The sequence below is a fragment of the Genypterus blacodes genome, unplaced genomic scaffold (assembly GCF_046128005.1).
Source record: "Genypterus blacodes isolate CSIRO-AG114 ecotype Tasmania unplaced genomic scaffold, CSIRO-AGI_Gbla_v1 ptg000128l_1, whole genome shotgun sequence".
NCBI classification, from domain to species: Eukaryota; Metazoa; Chordata; class Actinopteri; order Ophidiiformes; family Ophidiidae; genus Genypterus; species Genypterus blacodes.
The window spans coordinates 1,009,031-1,025,417 of NW_027466930.1; the positions used below are offsets into that span (position 1 = coordinate 1,009,031).

Sequence of the window (16,387 nt, forward strand, 5' to 3'; positions counted from 1 at the left end):
GAAAAGAATGAAATTTGCTGTTCTTTCTTATTTTTAGAGCATTTTTTCTTTGAGGGTTGAGTGTTTTTAGTGCACTCTGCCTGTAAATGCATTAATGTGTTGTGTAACAGCAACAAACAGCCATCAGGACCCCTTCACTTTGGTTCAATTTGTCCCTCCTGGCTGTAACATATGAGGAAACAGAAACATTGTCGCCCCTCTAATTCCACATCGTGCTTTTTGGAATGGAGCCTAATCGCTTCTATTTCAATCGGCGATGCTGCCGGGTTCAAATGGCGGCGGGGAAGAGACTGGACCCAAGAGGAAGCTGGAGTATTTCCTCTTAATGAGTGAGGCCTGTAAAATGGACGCCGGTTGACCTGAACCACACCATTAAGCTCTTCAACTCTTCAAACAGCTTCCATTAATATTCTAATATGACCTAATGTATTCTGTTTAAAACGTGCAAATGCCGTCTGCAATTTGCAATAGGCGAGATAAGCTCATTATCTCTGTTATTAATCCAATGATGTCATTATTAGGCAGGTTGCTAGGGATGTAATCGCCTTTAACAGCAGGTTTGAGTTCAGCTCCAATGTTAATACTCAGAATATTCAACTTAACACAGGAATTTAAACATGAGGATGCAACATTCTCCCAAATATGACCTTTAAAAAACTAATATGAGCTTCTATCCAAAGTTCTGTGATCACATTTTTCTGTGGGTGTGTGTGGGTGTGTGTGTGTGTAAACAAAGAAGAAGTCAAGTTGGATCTCTCTTCACCTTCGCCGCCGCCGCAATCCTGCATCAAAATCAAGGCAGCCGTTTTTTCGAATTTGGGCCCGATGGGTAATGCAGCCATCTGTCATCCTGGCAGGTACGGAGGGAGACGCATGAGTGAGTGAGATTGTTGTATGAAAGGCGTTACCAGTATGCTGCCAGTACAGCACCTGTGGAAGCTATACATAGAGATAATCACATGTATGTATGCATGCGTTTGAGCCTTGAGGACACGTTACACACTCGCGGGGGAGAGAGAGAGGAAACGGGGACAAGTCGCTTTGTTAAAGAGATCAAACTGCTTTTTATCTTTCACCCTACAGACATGGAAATCAGCCGGATAACACTGTTGCAAAATTAATGTTTATTTGAGGTGTGAATGAGCTTCTGAAATGTAATGGCGGTGCACGTGTTTCAGTCAGTAACACAAAATTCCTATCCTCCACCCGTCCGTTTACCTCGTCACGGACACTCTCTTGTTCCCTCCCAGCCCCTGTGTGTGTGTGTGTGTGTGTGTGTGTTGTGTGCAGACATGTTTTTGGGTGCTCGTGGATGACTTCATATTTTCTCTATGGTGTTTCTCTTAGCTTCCGAGGTTATTTGCTGTAAATGTCACCTGGGATGCTGAGTGACAAAATAATGACAACCTCTTTTGAAGGCAGAGCAATTTCCCAGAATTGAATGAGCAGGATATGTGCGGAGTGAACAATATGTGCACTCGCCTCCCAATTGCTCTCTATCAATACGGCTCTGACATCTCTGCAAGAAGGTGTTCAGACAAATAGATTGGACATCTCACAAATAGGCGCTAAGAAGAGAAACATAGAGATTTAAACGCATACGTGCGCCTTCTGCCGGCCGTGTCTATTAAGGAATTTACCTCTGGCTGGATGCGGACGCCGGTAGAAACAGATCACATCAGGGTTCCACGTCAAAATATGTTGAAGAAGGTTTCCAAGAAAAGCATTTGTGCCGGAGTATAATTGCAGCATAAATCTAAGCGAGGGTTCTCTTATACCTACATCTTCAGAAATATCAGTTAATTAAAGTGTCATTGAACTGGGAAGGGTTGTGTGACAGGAAAATCCATTCGCTCCATTAACATAGTAACCGTATCTATTTGCACGTCAAATGTCAGGGTATTGAGTTTTGATGTGACAAATACTTGTCTCGTTTATTCTTGTTACGTGACACCTTTACTCGTGTAAGACCGAGCCGCCGCCGCCGCCGCCGCCGCCGCAGCTGGGATGGGTGAAGGTCATCGCTTTGGAGTTGGGAACCAAACTGGACGCACTCTCCCCCCCCACACACACAAGATTTGTCTGTTTTGATCATTCCGTGCAAATATTTTCTTACATTTTTACAGTTGGAAGTCTCATCTTTCATGTCTTAATATGGAAGTCGCTCTTTCTAAGGCTGAGGCAGCAAAGGAGACTTTGGCTTTATTGGGTTTTTTTTTTTTGTAATGAAATCATGAAAAAGAGGTGACACTATGAGTTTGAACATGTGACAAAATGATTGCCGAGTGAAAAGAGAACACATTAGCGGGAAATTATTGAGGCTATTCGTTATCTTAAGACATTTCCGTGCAGAATACTAATATGATTTGAACATAAAAAGCCGACATCGACACCTCGCGGCACACGCATACGAATAGACTCTGAGGATGGAACGGCTCCTACTTTTACAAAATAATGCATAACAATCAAAATGTATGAATAGAAGCACCAGTGATGGTTCTCAAACTCACACCAGAGCAAACATTCATATGAAAACATCTATAAACATGTTTACATTTACTAAAATTTGAGCCACTGTGTAACCAAAACATTGGATTTACCATGATAACAGAATTTCCATACATTTTACATACTCTGATTCTGTGCTGATATGTCAAAGGTCCCCTCTGGACCACTAGGGGGCGCTCCATGTACCACCTGTGGGACTCATAACACAGTGTGGGAACCATTTCTCCGGTTTCCTCCCTAAGCGGCCGTGCGGTGAAGCGTCACTACCAGTGTATTTTGTTTGGCAGGATGCAGCTATTTGTGTTTTTGATGCTCAGTCATATAGAAACATAAAGTAATATGTATTTATGACTAATACCACCCTGCCAGATGGTGGGATTCCAACATCAGAGTCTCAGAGTGGCAGTTGGGGAAAGATTGGCACAAAAGCAGGGAGTCATAAAACATTCAGCATCATTCAAAGTCTCACTCTCCCCCCTCCCACACACACACACACACACACAATGTGACATTCGCGACAACAAATAACGCCAGTGCAGGAAACATATTTCAGGAAATCTTTCCTGAGAGGAGTAAAACACAGAGGAAAGAAAACTTGTGGGAAAAAAGCTCAGTGATGACATTTTTACTATCCGCCATTGTGGAGTGAAGAGGTGCAGGATTCCCATCTGTAAGTGGCCACATCACTCTGAGTTCAGGCCCATTTTGGTGTTGACGTAGCAGGAAACTTGTACAGATTCCCCATCTTAAACTGAATCTGTATGTTCCTGCAGCCCCGCAGCACAGCAGCAGGCGTGACATCTCATTTGGACGTGATTAAGCGTGTGCCTTTCATTGAGCGTTCAAAAATGCGAAAATGCAGCCTCTGAGAAGTGGAGTTTATTGGAAACGTGTCATTCACGAGTTCATTTCTCTTCTTTATTCTATCGCTTTTACGACGTCTTTAAAATGTAAACGCTCCTCTTCCTCTTCCTCTCCCTCCTCGCCTATTAGAGCTCCACACAGCTGTGAGGCGCTTGTGTATCAGGTTACCATGTGTTGAATGGTTTTAGTGCTAAGAAGTGGGTTTGATGAATTAGTCACTTAGTTCATTTTCTGACAGAATGTAAATTTATTTATGACCCCCTGAGTCTGGGAGAAAATGAAATCATCACACACTGCCAAACTCACAACACACAATGTTTCAGATTAGAGGAATCTATTTTGGTAAAGGAGGGAGAAAAAAAACATTCTATGAATAAATTGTTTGCGTTTCTGTTTTTGAGCAAATACTGGGAGCTCGAGTCTGGACACCACACACACACATACACACACACACACACACACACACACACACACACACACACACACACACACAACAAAGTCTCAGGAAGTGTGTGAAGAATCTCCATGAAAGTTAACGGTAATGGAAGGTTGCGACCGGACGCCGGCTCTCCCTCCAAGGCAGGAGAGTTGTACTTTCAATCAAAAACGCTAAATCGACTTTAATTTTTTATTTTTAGGGAGCGTCTGCTGTGTGATTTATAGTCATGGAATAGAAATACGGCTCCATTTCATACGATTTGGTGGTTATCCCATTTTACATTTTCATCAAATCACATTCTGGGGCCATATCTGTAAAATTGAGAAATCATCGGAGCTGAAGTGGCGGCATATTGGAGGTTCAGCTTCATCAGCAGTCTGTGCCGTGGAAACCAGAGACCTTGAGCGAGGCTCCTTCATCTCCTTCCCCGCACTCTTCCTTACGTCTGTTCCTCAAACCCTCCCGTCTCTCATCCGGGGGGTTTCTCCTCCTGGCTTCGGTGTGCCAGCGCTGCTGCTTTGATGGCACACAGAGGTCCGCACTTTGTCTTCCACTTGTGTGAAATAATTTCATTACTCAAATTCCCAGCTACGCCTCGCATATTCCCGTCATAAAATCCCAACTAGTGCGTTGGGTGTTGAGGTCTGCACAATAAGCCGGTGTGCAGTAAAGGCCCATGTGTCTTCCTAATGCCCTGGCGGTGACGGCTTTTATAGCAGTTAGACGTAAACATGTGTTTTGCCAACTTTATCATGAATTCCGCGTATGGCACAAATAGGCTATTCAGTGTCATTTCAGAGAATATAGGGGGAGGTGAGTTCCTATAGCAACGGCCATCATCCACTGTAGACGGCGTGATGTTCATGTAATACCCTCGCTCACACCGCCGCAGACTGTGCTTTGGGATTTGTTTGGCATCTAATTTACGTCCTAACCCCGTATCAATAATATGTAATTAAATTGATACTCTATTGATCACAGTGCAGCCGTTTTGCATGTTAATTAATGGCTAAAATGCTGCGGCATGCAAATCTAACCCCCCCCTCCCATTTCATTCTCATTGGGCTGCAGCCTCATAAGTGGTTCTGCAATGTAATATGCAATCCGCTGATGGCTTATTAAGATCTTTACAGTCATTTAATCTGAGACTGTGGTCAATTATATCTCTCTGGAGTAGCATTGCAGTTTAATTTGATATAAACAAAACAATAGGCTGTGAAGCTGTGGTCATGATGGAAGTTGATACACCCTCTCTCCCTCTCTCTCTCTCTCTCTCTCTCCCTCTCTGTCTGTGTGTGTGTGTGTGTGTTTGTACTGCTCTGTACAGGAACGCAGACAGTCAGAAGCTCCACTGCCTCCTCCTCAAGGGACCGTCTCGGTTGTTTGTAAACAATAAATAATATTAATTTCATGCCGGACACCTTTGTTGGATCGATGCTTATCGAGCTTGTGAATCAGCTGTCTTTCCGGGTTCTACATATCGAGCGTAATTGCTGAGGTTATGGAATGGAGGCACCTCGGGAACGAACGCAGTAACGTTCTGTGACATACAAATGAGCCTAATGCGTTCGTGATGCCGCTCGGTCGCAAAGTCGCGTCTCTCCGGATCACAGCTGCCTGTGAGTAATTGGAGCCGATTGGAGAGAGACGCCCGTTCTGTCTCACCGTCCCGTGATTGATTGCATGAGGAACGAGCTGCTTCAAGTCTCTGGATATTGTTACTCAACCCCAACGACGGGGCGAGAGGAAAAATTAATGACAACACCACAAATCGATGGACAAGTGGACGTGTCAACTCCCCAAAGAGTGCTGATTGTTCACCATAGTCTGATTGAAGGAACAACAGGAAGCGTCCTGGACCCGCCAGAACGCCACAAAGGTCACGAACACGAGACGGCTCCAAACACTATGTAGGTCTAACATGAAGCGATCCATGTTTAATCACACAGAAAGACTCTGTGATCGGCTCAGCTGATCACATCTCCCTTGTACAGTGAGTCTCCCTCCAGCTCGCACTGCATGATGGGACATGCAGCTCATCAGCATCATAACACAGCCAGATTATTACCAACAACCTCACCTCTGACCTGGCCGAGACGCTCTCTCACATGTCACCCCTGTGGCTCCTCTTCCTCGCCCTCGGCGGCCCTCCAGGATTTCATCATCAAACCGCTGCAGTATGGTTGGCGTGCACGTGCGGCGCGCTGCCACTCTGACTGACTTTGACCTTTAGCAAGGCATGCTGGTAAGAGAGAAGGCTTAATGAGTTAGTATAATAGCTGAGCTCTATCTGAGGAATCATCCATCTACATGAGCCCCATAATTAGCTGCTGTGACCGCCGTCCACATCTTTGCCTCCACTTATTATTCCGCTGACTAGCATGTGGGAGTGAAGAAACGGATAAACAAAGACACAAAACCCTCTCTGAAGTGTATTAATAATCTGCTGTCGATTGGGGCAGCGTTGTAAAAGGCATGGCTGAACACTCTGGCAATAGCTCCACTGACACCTCCAGAAATGAGGAGCGCAGCGTGAAACATCAGTCACATCCTGGTCTGAGTCGGCTGACAGGTGTAGCCTCTCGTGGGAGCGCTAATCCTCCCCGCTTCCTCCTCTGTGTTTGTCCATCACTGAGACACACAATACCCAGAGACAAAGCAGCAGAGACTCAATGACATGCAGATGTGATCTGCATGGATTTGTATGCAAAGCACCCATTTGATTCCTGCAGGACAGAATCATATCCATCATTTTCCTCCTATGCGGAAAATATGAAAAGCATACATGCAGGCTCACGGATGGTTTCCCCCTCTGCCAGTATGAGCCGTGGTTAGGCTTATTGGAGATATGCAAATGTTCGGCTAAGAAAGGGAGAATATATTTATATATATATATAACAGTAGGGCGAGTTCAGGACGCTCCATTCCAGTGGAGGACGCAGACTCCGCTCCTGGTTTTGCTCGCTCTGCTCCTCGCAGCGCAGCTCCCAGTGACTCTCTCTCTCTCCACTCCAGCTCCAGCATTGCTGTGCAAGCAGATGTTCGTCCTCTTGTACAATAACCGTGCTCGGGAGAAGAAGGTGTTCTCTCTCGGTGCGACTGCAAAGTGACGAGTTAGAGGCAAGAAAGCTGCAGCATCTCCGCCGGCAGCTTACAGGAGCGGCAGAGTTGTGAACGGATACCGGCTTTGGAGACGTAGTTTATAGGAAGGGAAAGGAAGCAGCAGCAGCAGTGGCGGCGGCGGCGGAGGAGGAGAGAGAGAGGCAGCAGTTTATTTACCACACCTGTGATGCGTTGTTCTGAGCAACGAAGACGCACGACCGGGATACTGCTGGTGATGGTGATGGCCACGCTACGGCGGCTGGAGACGTGCTGAGGAGAAGACTGTGAACACGAGGTGAAGAGCAACAGAGGACAGACTCTCTTTGGACGCTGATCAGCTCAGTCTGCCGGTGTTTCTGCTCCACTCACCGCCTTTGCAAACTTAGGCGATAAAAGCCAACACGATGCCCGCACTTCTGGGCCCCTTTGTCCGCTGTCGGTTCAGCGCTCCGCTCGGTGTGCTCTGCCTGCTGCTCGCTGGCTTCACCTGCACTGGTGAGTTGCACTTTGCTTTATTTCTTACGCATTTATTTTTTTCAGGTTTTACGCATTTGGGTACACGTCCTGGGTGATTTACGCGTGTGTTTTTCTCCCGGATGAAACGAAAATAAATGCTAGTAAAAGAATCGCACGTGTTAAGTTGGGTGTACGTGTGTTTGTCTGTGTGTGTGTGTACGTGTTTTGGGGTGTGTGTGTGTGGTTTGGCACAGACGCCGTCTGTTATTGTTCAGTCATTTGCTGCACTAACGCTCATCAATTAGGCAGAAGCGTCAAGGTTACCGGGGGCAGATCTGTTTCCTTACCGACGCGACCACCAGGCGTTTCAAACTTAACACCTGAACGCAACTTAACCAGATGGCGAAAGCGACACCGGAGCCGCGTTCAATGTATGTGATGTATTTCCCCGACATAGCCACGCTGCCTGCCTGTCTGTCTGTCTGTCTCTGTCTGTTGTTAGCCTGGGGAAGTTATGGTTCCACCTGCGCGGATGGACATGCGTGGAGCCAAATCGTCGCTTTAATAACAGATGGGCCAGCGAACAATGAAACGCAACACAACACTGTGCTCCCCGTTCGCGCATAAACAGCGACCGGGCTTTAGTTTACAAGCAGAAGCCCGAACACCGTAGATTTAGAGCCCGCATACTGCAGCCTCTCCTCTCCTCCTCTCCTCTCCCGGCCCGGGGAATGATTCCTGCCGCATGACAGCTTTAGGAGTTTGGTAGAGGACCAGCACACACTGATGAGATACATTTTTATGACGTGGCCTGATCCATATCCAAATGTGCCATGATGTACGGAGCAATCACAAACAGCTTGTTAGTCTAGCAACAGCAGCCACGAATAAGTAATATGTGAAATAGTCTTAAGAAATTCCTCCTCTAGTCTGTTAATTTGACTTTAAATCTCATATTTGTGGAATTTAACAATTATTAATAGTGACATCAAACGCACCATACCAGTCATTGTGTAAATATGAGTGTAAAGAAAGTGTGTCAAAGTCTGAGTTGATGTTCAGATGCACCAGCTGGACATCAGTGCTTCACTTTGACACACTTTACTTTACTTGCTCTCCTTGGATGCTGACTGTCTCCCTCACACAGCTGGAAGCCGCCCAGTGTGTGTCCAACACACACATTTCACACACAATTTGCCTTTTGCTGGTGTTTTTACAAAGTGGACAGAACGTGTAAAAGACAAAAAAAAAGTGTGCGTAATGGTGTCTTCCTGCTTCAGGAGGCCGAAGTGATGAATTAAGAGGGGTTCTTCTTGCATTAATTAGATTATAATTATGAATATATTAGGATAGAATAAACAGTCGTGCTCCAGGGATCTCATACATCAAGCTAAGTAAATAGCAGTGCAGTGGTATTTACACGGCGGTTTATGATGTAGGTTGAGAGTGATGTGTTTTGTCTGGTTTGCTGGGTTTGAACGGGCGGCGCTGTGGTTAGCACGCTTTGGTCTTCTCTCTCTCTCTGTCTCTGTCTCTGTCTCTGTCTCTCTCTCTCTCTCTTTCTCTCTCTCTCTCTCTCTCTGTGTGCGGTTTCCATGTTATCTTTGAGTACACATCTGTTTTTTTCCTCTGGGTGCCACAGTCCAAAGACGTTCCATTTAGGATGATGGGGAGAGGCTCTAAAGCTCCCATAGGTGTGATGGTGCTCGTCTGTTTATTGTTTTGCCGCGTGACTGGCAAGCGCGTCCGCTGTGTTTGCCTGCATTCTGGGCCGCCTCGCTCCGTCTAGTGGCCCCCAACAGCAACAAACAGGTAGAGGGGGAAATGGATTGACGCAGGGTTATCTGGGAAATTAGTTTTTATCTCTAGCTCTCTCTGTCCTGTCTGTACCCCAATTCTAGTCCCCCCCTCCCCTCTCCCTCCCTGTGTCACCCTCTAACACACATTAAATCACTACAAGCCTACTTATGAGCTCCCTACACATCTTATAGGTCACTTTTATAGGACAGAGCGAGATCCAGGAACAGATTGGAAGGTAATTCAGTAGCCGATTCTTTATCAGCATGAGATGTTGACCGAGATCACTCCAGCTATCCTCTGTAGAGGGAGAGAGAGAGGGGCAGAGGGAGGGAGAAGGCGCTGACTCGGCGTCCGTCGCCATCAAAAGCAGACTTGTCTTTTTTGCAGGGAAACATAATTCAGTCCGTAATAAAGGTAGAGGCTGTCAATCTAGATTTGAGCTAGCCAAGCACTTTCCCTCTCGCTGTGTAGTGAGTGATCTGACGGCCGGACAGAGGGAGCAGCTCTGCTCGCAGCCCCAGGAACAAAGAGCTGCTCCTGCCTCGCCTGCACACGCACAGCACTTGATGTTTTTGGTATGCGTAGTGAGTGTGTGCGTGTGTCTACGTGTGTGTATACCCGTGTACATGTGGGTGTGTGTCTGTGGGGGAGGAGTGTTTCCTGGAGGGTTTTACATACATACATGTGTGTTTTGCTTACGTATCCAGATCCTATTCCAACCCTTGTTAGCGCTGTAGTTCCTGATGAATTTTTCAAAGCCTTCACTCCACCGCCTGTTAGTCTCTTTTTTAATTAAAGATCACCACAAACCCACTGGTCTTTGCCGAGGAAAATAAAAATCTTGTAGTTTTCTTTGTTTTCCCCACCGTCCTATGAGAGCGTTGCCAAGCAATTGTTGTCTGGATCAGTAAAGGGAGCCTGGGATTTGGTACCAGGCTACTTCCTACTTGTGCGAACAGTCACCTCAGAGCAATTTCCACGGGGTGTAAACCTGTGGTGATGCAAAGAGATGCCCATTAAAACACTGGCAGCAATGAAGTCTATTGCATAATACTATTATTTACAAGTTCTCACTTCTAAGCGCAGTCAGATAAGGGACTCTCATGCCAGACGTCTCTCGCAATTCTAATGTGAATCATCCCGGGGTTGTCTTGCCAGCTTTGTCTCTCCTCACTAAAGATCGTGATAAGAGGAGAGAAAGCTGGAATTAACATAATTTATTGGGGGTAATTGCCTTCTGGTAAAAGGAATTTAAAACCGCTTCTTTTCTGTCCCCATGGCTAATGCATGGCAAATGATCGCCATGTATTCACAGGAATATGGTCTTTTACATGAAAGTGATAATTTAGTACCAGGACGCCTTTTTGTTCCCTCTAGTCATGGGAGATGAATTTCAATGACAGATCCAATGGGGAGACTCGCACGCTGAGGGGTCGGGTACTTAACATAAAATTATTTATTTCCTTGTCTGCTGATACCCACCCAATAAATTAGCATGGTGTACTGAGGCAGGGGAGAGCAAGGAGGTGAGGCGTAGATGCTGTGTAATAGTTTCCCTCCAAATCAGTCCATTTCCTGTCTCTCCCAGGGAGTTGTTGCCTTCACTTCCATCTGTTTGCTAGTTTGTTTCTAGATAGATTCCGCATTGCAACGTTGTGCACCTTCTTCTTTTTACATAATTCATTACATTTTCTCACCAATCTGTACCCGGGGTGGATCCAGGAATAAGTCATTTCCTACCGTGGTGAGATATTCGTATCGGGTTTGAGAATTTCCTCAGCAGAACTACACTAACCTCGATGAATGAAACCAGACATATTCATCTCATGGTAGACTATCAATCGGTGCAATTTGTCTGGGTAAGCACACACTTAAAAAGCTCCTGTTCCTTATGGCTGAATGAAGTAGTTGAGTCTTTTTAATTGTGGTATTTCTCTTTTATTTGATATGATTTGTTTTGGCCTGTTTGGCCTTGTTGGACAAGTGTACTCTAATGAGTTCCGATTTTGAATTCTCCGCTACTTGCAGAATATGAATGTCGCCGCGCCGCAGTAAGAAAGCGACAGAATTGCTCATTTGTAAGACAAGATGAAGCAAATCTGTTTTAAGCTCTGAGGCCAGTGTGTTTATTCTTTAATAATGACTGCAAATTGAATCAAACCCTCTTTCCCGCCGAAGTTAGCAGGATTTAATTCCCTCCATTAGAGTGCCGGTGATTGATACAGGCATAGATAACATTTTGGGGTAAAGGATTGACGGGTAAATGGTGCTGGCCAACAAAGGTTAGCTTCAAACAATGGAGAGACGAGCTGAATGCCGTGACAAATGTGTGCACTCTTTGTCTCTTAGAAGGCTATGTCCCTGTCCTTATCATTTGCAAATGGCAATCTTGAGCAGTAAAGGGAGGACGCGGCTATGGGCGAGGACACACGCGGGATGAACCTTGGGGAGGGGAGGAGCTGGGTGTTATTTTCTGCAGGCTGTGCAGAGGCCCTGCAAAGGCACTACGTCTCTGTCAAACTCTGCCCTTTTGTTTCAATTACCCCATTTCTATGATTCAGGTCCATGCGAGAGCGCTTAGGGGTGGAAGCCAGGCAGTTTCCCTCCTGAAATGTGGCTCGCTCTCCTAGCTATCCATGTTGCTCTCTCTAGGTAGGGTAAAATTGGCCTTTGACCTCTGAGGTGGGCTGAGATTACCCTACGCCTCAATGGGACTTTAACGGTAATTCATTGAAGGTCAGAGACGTTGTATCAGCAGTTGGGAGATCACCTTCAATCTCCACTGTTGTGTTTCCTCCTCGGCAAACCTCATCTATCCTCGGGCCACCAATCAGAAGTCAGGATGAATCTTTCCCTAGAGGATCTAATCGAATGCTGCTCTCTCTCTCTTGCGCACTCTCTCCTCTCTCTCTCTCTCTCTCTCTCCCTCTCATATCCATGGAGAGTTCTCAAAATCCTGACCTTGAACGCAGCTGTGTTCTTTCACTAGCATGAGACCTGACCTTATAACCCATGCAGAGGTTGATGTCCAGAAGTCAATCTCGGCAGAAGACACTAATGCACTGCCAGAGGCAATTTGCTATTGTTTCATCCCATCCGCAGTCCCACGTCAGACGGTCTCGCCCACCACGTCTACCAAAACACAGATGCGAACCACGTAAACTCTTGGATGCTCAGACTTGCGGCGTGACATTTGTGTGAAATGGGTGGCATTTTTATAAACGTGATGTGCTGGCCTGGTTGCTCAATTTGTACAGTGAGAAGGGTTGTGTATTAGATGTTTCCAGGTCCTTTCTGTTCTCAGAGTGATCAATACTCTTCCCCAACTGGTTAATTGGCCATCAGTCACTGTCTGAAGAAGTGCTTAGGAACCCAGAGGTGTCCTGGTGCAGCTCATAATAAGAGAGTGTCCAGTCCTCTGGGTCCTCTTCTGGCCTTTACTTCAGGCCAGCTGGTGGCTGGGGAGAGCAGATCTGAATGCAATATGGAGAGCCATAGATTAATAGTTTCTTAGTAAGGCCACCAGGGAGCGATGTGAAAGCCACTTCCCACTTCATCATACACTGGGTGGAAAGTCGGCAAAGAATGCTGAGAGGAAGGAAGTTTGAGGCGGTGTGAAGGCTGTTTCATGTGAATTGGCACGTAGAGCGTTCGATTCTGCCCAGAGGTTTTTCTTTAATTGAAATTGCTGTTATTAATTTATCAAAATAAATCATTTAATGTCATCGTGTCCAATATGTGTTTTCCAGTTTGTTTGAGTTTAAAGTCTCTCTATGGCAGGTAACTAAAACCTCTACGCATGTACAGGTTGTTGACTTGTTAAGGGGAAATAATCAACCATGAATTTCCCGCAGGCTATGTTTCTGCAGCTTAATTGTCTAAAGATACACCAGACAATGATGCTTTTGGCTACCAGTTCAACCTTGAAGGGAGAAAACACCCACAGCATACATGTCTGGTTATTATGCTTAGCCCCATTTAGTATGGCATGTAAAAGACATAATTAGAAATCACCTAAGGCTACACAGACGGCCCTGCTGGCGCTTGATTGGCAAGGGTATCTGAGAGCGGCCGGGCTCTCGCACACGGCCAGGATTTGTCATCTTGAAGTGATTTTGTTGACAAGACAGGAGGCACAGTGACCTTTTCTAATTATGTGTATGTGTCCGGGCCCTGGTGCCTTGGGCGAGCAAATCAACTGAGTCAACAGAGCACGATCAGCCCCAGACAGCATGTTGTGTGATGTAAGGTTAGAATATGCTGGCTTTAGCAGCGAGCTTGTTAATAATTCAGTATTGATACACCGTTACTAATGTCAGTTGTGCGACCTTTTGGTTGCTCTCTTGGCTTATATATATTTTTAAAGCAACAAACTGGAGGCCTTTAAAATGACTCGGATCCAGCAGTTTTCTCTCTGCCACCACTCCACACTTGAATGGTATTCCGTATTGTAGCCTATGCATTGTGTATTGTGTAGTTGATTCCCAGAATCCTGACCCTGTTTATCATCCAGCCGGAATATGTCGCTGTAAACGAACGGCCTCTCAGATCTGTACAGGTCCCTTTGTTGATATTTCCTCCCGCAGAACAAACCACAGTTTCGCTCGGTGAAATGAGGGCTGAACATTACAGATTCAAAGCTTAAAGCAAAGCTTTCCTGGCAAGGCCATCAGGAACGCCGGGCTCATGGAAAACGGATTCAAGTCCTTGCTCCAGTAGAATTAATCATGACAACACGGCGACCGTCAGGGCTGGAGCCTGGTTTTTTTTAACAGTGTGCCCTGCACTTGATTACTGCTTCTGTGGCTTTCAATGTCTCGTGACAAAGCATTCATGTTCCATCAAAGTGAAGTGCTTTCTGACCTGCACTTTCCTGACATCAGTTAAGAAAAAATATAGCCTGGCCCTGACTTCCCTTTACACTGTTTTTTTTTTTTTTTCTAAACCATCGTCTGCTAAGGAGTTACGAAATTACGCTTAATGCATTACTTGGATCACATTTAGTGATCGTTGAGAAACTCTTAGAGCTTCTCAGCCAGCAGAGGAAGCATTTATTTAGGTTTGGATGCTGGTACATTTCAGCTCTGAAGGAGATTGTGCACTGCATTAAGGAGCGTTCACCATGCGCTGCCATAGTTACAGCCTAGAGAGAATATTGCATCGTAATCATACCGGCCACTGATGAATTAAGTAGTTTTATGTACATATCAAGCACAACTCGCTCGCTCAGATGCGATGCTGTACATCACCATGGCAGCTCGGGTAATTTGTGGGGGAGCGGCACTCTTCAGTGCATTTGCGGCCAATCAAAAGCCATCTAAAGTGGCTTGATCTCTTTTGTTCTCTCTTGTATCTAAAACGAGAGCTCACAACCTTCTAAATTGTGCAAGGTCGTCTTCCCCCTCGTGTTTGTCAGTGTGGTAGACTGGATCAAGCATCATATCTATACCTGTCCAAGTGTTAATCACCTGAATAATCCATATTGGGGGGATTTACTTTGAAGTCGCAGGTAACAGGATATCCAGTATGTGCCATTCTTTTGGAGAGAACATCCCGTCATAACCAAGTGTTGGAACAAAGCCGGGAATTGCTTGTTGTAATTCGGTCATTCAGAGTTCAGGATGTTCAGTAAAAACAGATGAGTTCCTTGCCTTGGTTCACACGGTGACCAGTAATGAATACATCTCTTACCACCTCCTCTAATGACTTCATCAGGCCGTGTTTGCAAGTCACCAAAGCAGATTTCTACTCACAGTTCAGTATTTCCCCATCACTCCTAAACTGATGACATGGTAGAGGACAATTCGTCTCAATTGCTTCAGCTTTGACAGTCTAATTTGAGCTGAAAAGCCATTTGGGGAAGCACCAGGTATAATGTGCAGAGAGAAATTACGTTTTTGTTTTCCGGCATTTATAAATTAAGTTTTAACTACCCTGATAAATTTGCCGATTGATACTATCTGACACTTTGACGGTTACAGCGTGTGCCAACACCTGTGTGTGCCCTGAACCGGTCCCGTGGTGTGAGAGCATCACACACATTACACACCCCGCCAGTGGTGACAAATGTTGGCACGTATCTATCTTTACCTGATCTGTCAGTGCTAATCAGCGAACACTTAGCTGCGCGGCAGAAAGAGCATCTGCGTAATGTTGTCAATGATATGGAATGTTTGTACGCTGAGTCGGCAGTATGCAAACACTACTGACATATCTAGTTAAGGAGATGTATACTATTTTGTTTATTAAATACGTTTCTTTCCCTTTTGGCCCGTTGTTCAGCCCGGGTGGAGGCATGCATTCTAATAAGTACCCCCTCTGGTTAATAGTGCAGGCCTTGCTCATCTGGTATTAGCATATTTGTGTCTACATTTGTTTATATTATTCAAGGCGTTCTGATCTGTAGGAACACATACACTCACCCACACACACACACACACACAGTGGGAACACAAGAAGCCTGTATCTTAAACTGTATAGAAACCTCAGCAGCATGAGGTGTTTACTGCCTGCCTTAAGAAATGTAGTTGGACTGTCTGACTGATCCCTAAATAAACCAGCATGTCTGCACAAGTGAGAGCAGTGTGGTTGACAACACAGCAGCCTCAGCAACGCTCTCTCGCTGTAAGCTAGACGACCCTTTACACACCCAGGTACTGTCCAGATGTCTGTCCTCTTCCACTCTTTTGAATGTAAGAATAAGGAGCAGTGTGCATTTTGCTCTTTGCAATGCAGAGTTCTTTAATTGAATTTATATTTCCAAGGATGGCTCACAAAGAAGTGTTACATTCTAACACCAAGTAATTTGAATGTCCGGATGCGAGTTATTCAGGTAATTGATTTGAAGTTGTTACCACATACATTCTGTATTCCTGCTCTATCCTTTCTTACACAGCACAGCACATTCAGGTGGAGCCGCTGATGCTGCACCCTTATAGGCGATCTATCACATATGGTATTGTTATTGCATCATCCAAGAAATTATCGCACTACACAATTACACAATCCATATCGTGCAGCCCAACTGTTCAGTCTTGAGTGGTTCATCTTATTTCCTTCACAAGTTGTCTGGACCAGGCGTCTGCCCACGTCCCTGAATCGCCCTCCTAATTTGCTCGGCGAGTGCCACTGTGAGGCTGTGAAATTGGACTTTCCAAACTTGGCTATTTAAATCATATTTCTGGTTTTAAATTACCCGTCTGAATACTTGGCCAGATG

General features: G+C 45.5%; 1 protein-coding gene across 1 annotated transcript in view; it reads left to right on the plus strand.

Moving 5' to 3' along the window:
• Positions 1 to 7,311: 7,311 nt before the first annotated feature.
• unc5a (unc-5 netrin receptor A) overlaps positions 7,312 to 16,387 on the plus strand; it is a 115,104-nt gene continuing 106,028 nt past the window's right edge. Inside the window, exon 1 of the mRNA XM_076162749.1 lies at positions 7,312 to 7,408. Within this exon, the coding sequence (XP_076018864.1) occupies positions 7,318 to 7,408 (91 nt within the window). The 5' untranslated portion in view covers positions 7,312 to 7,317. The remainder of the gene's footprint in view (positions 7,409 to 16,387) is intronic.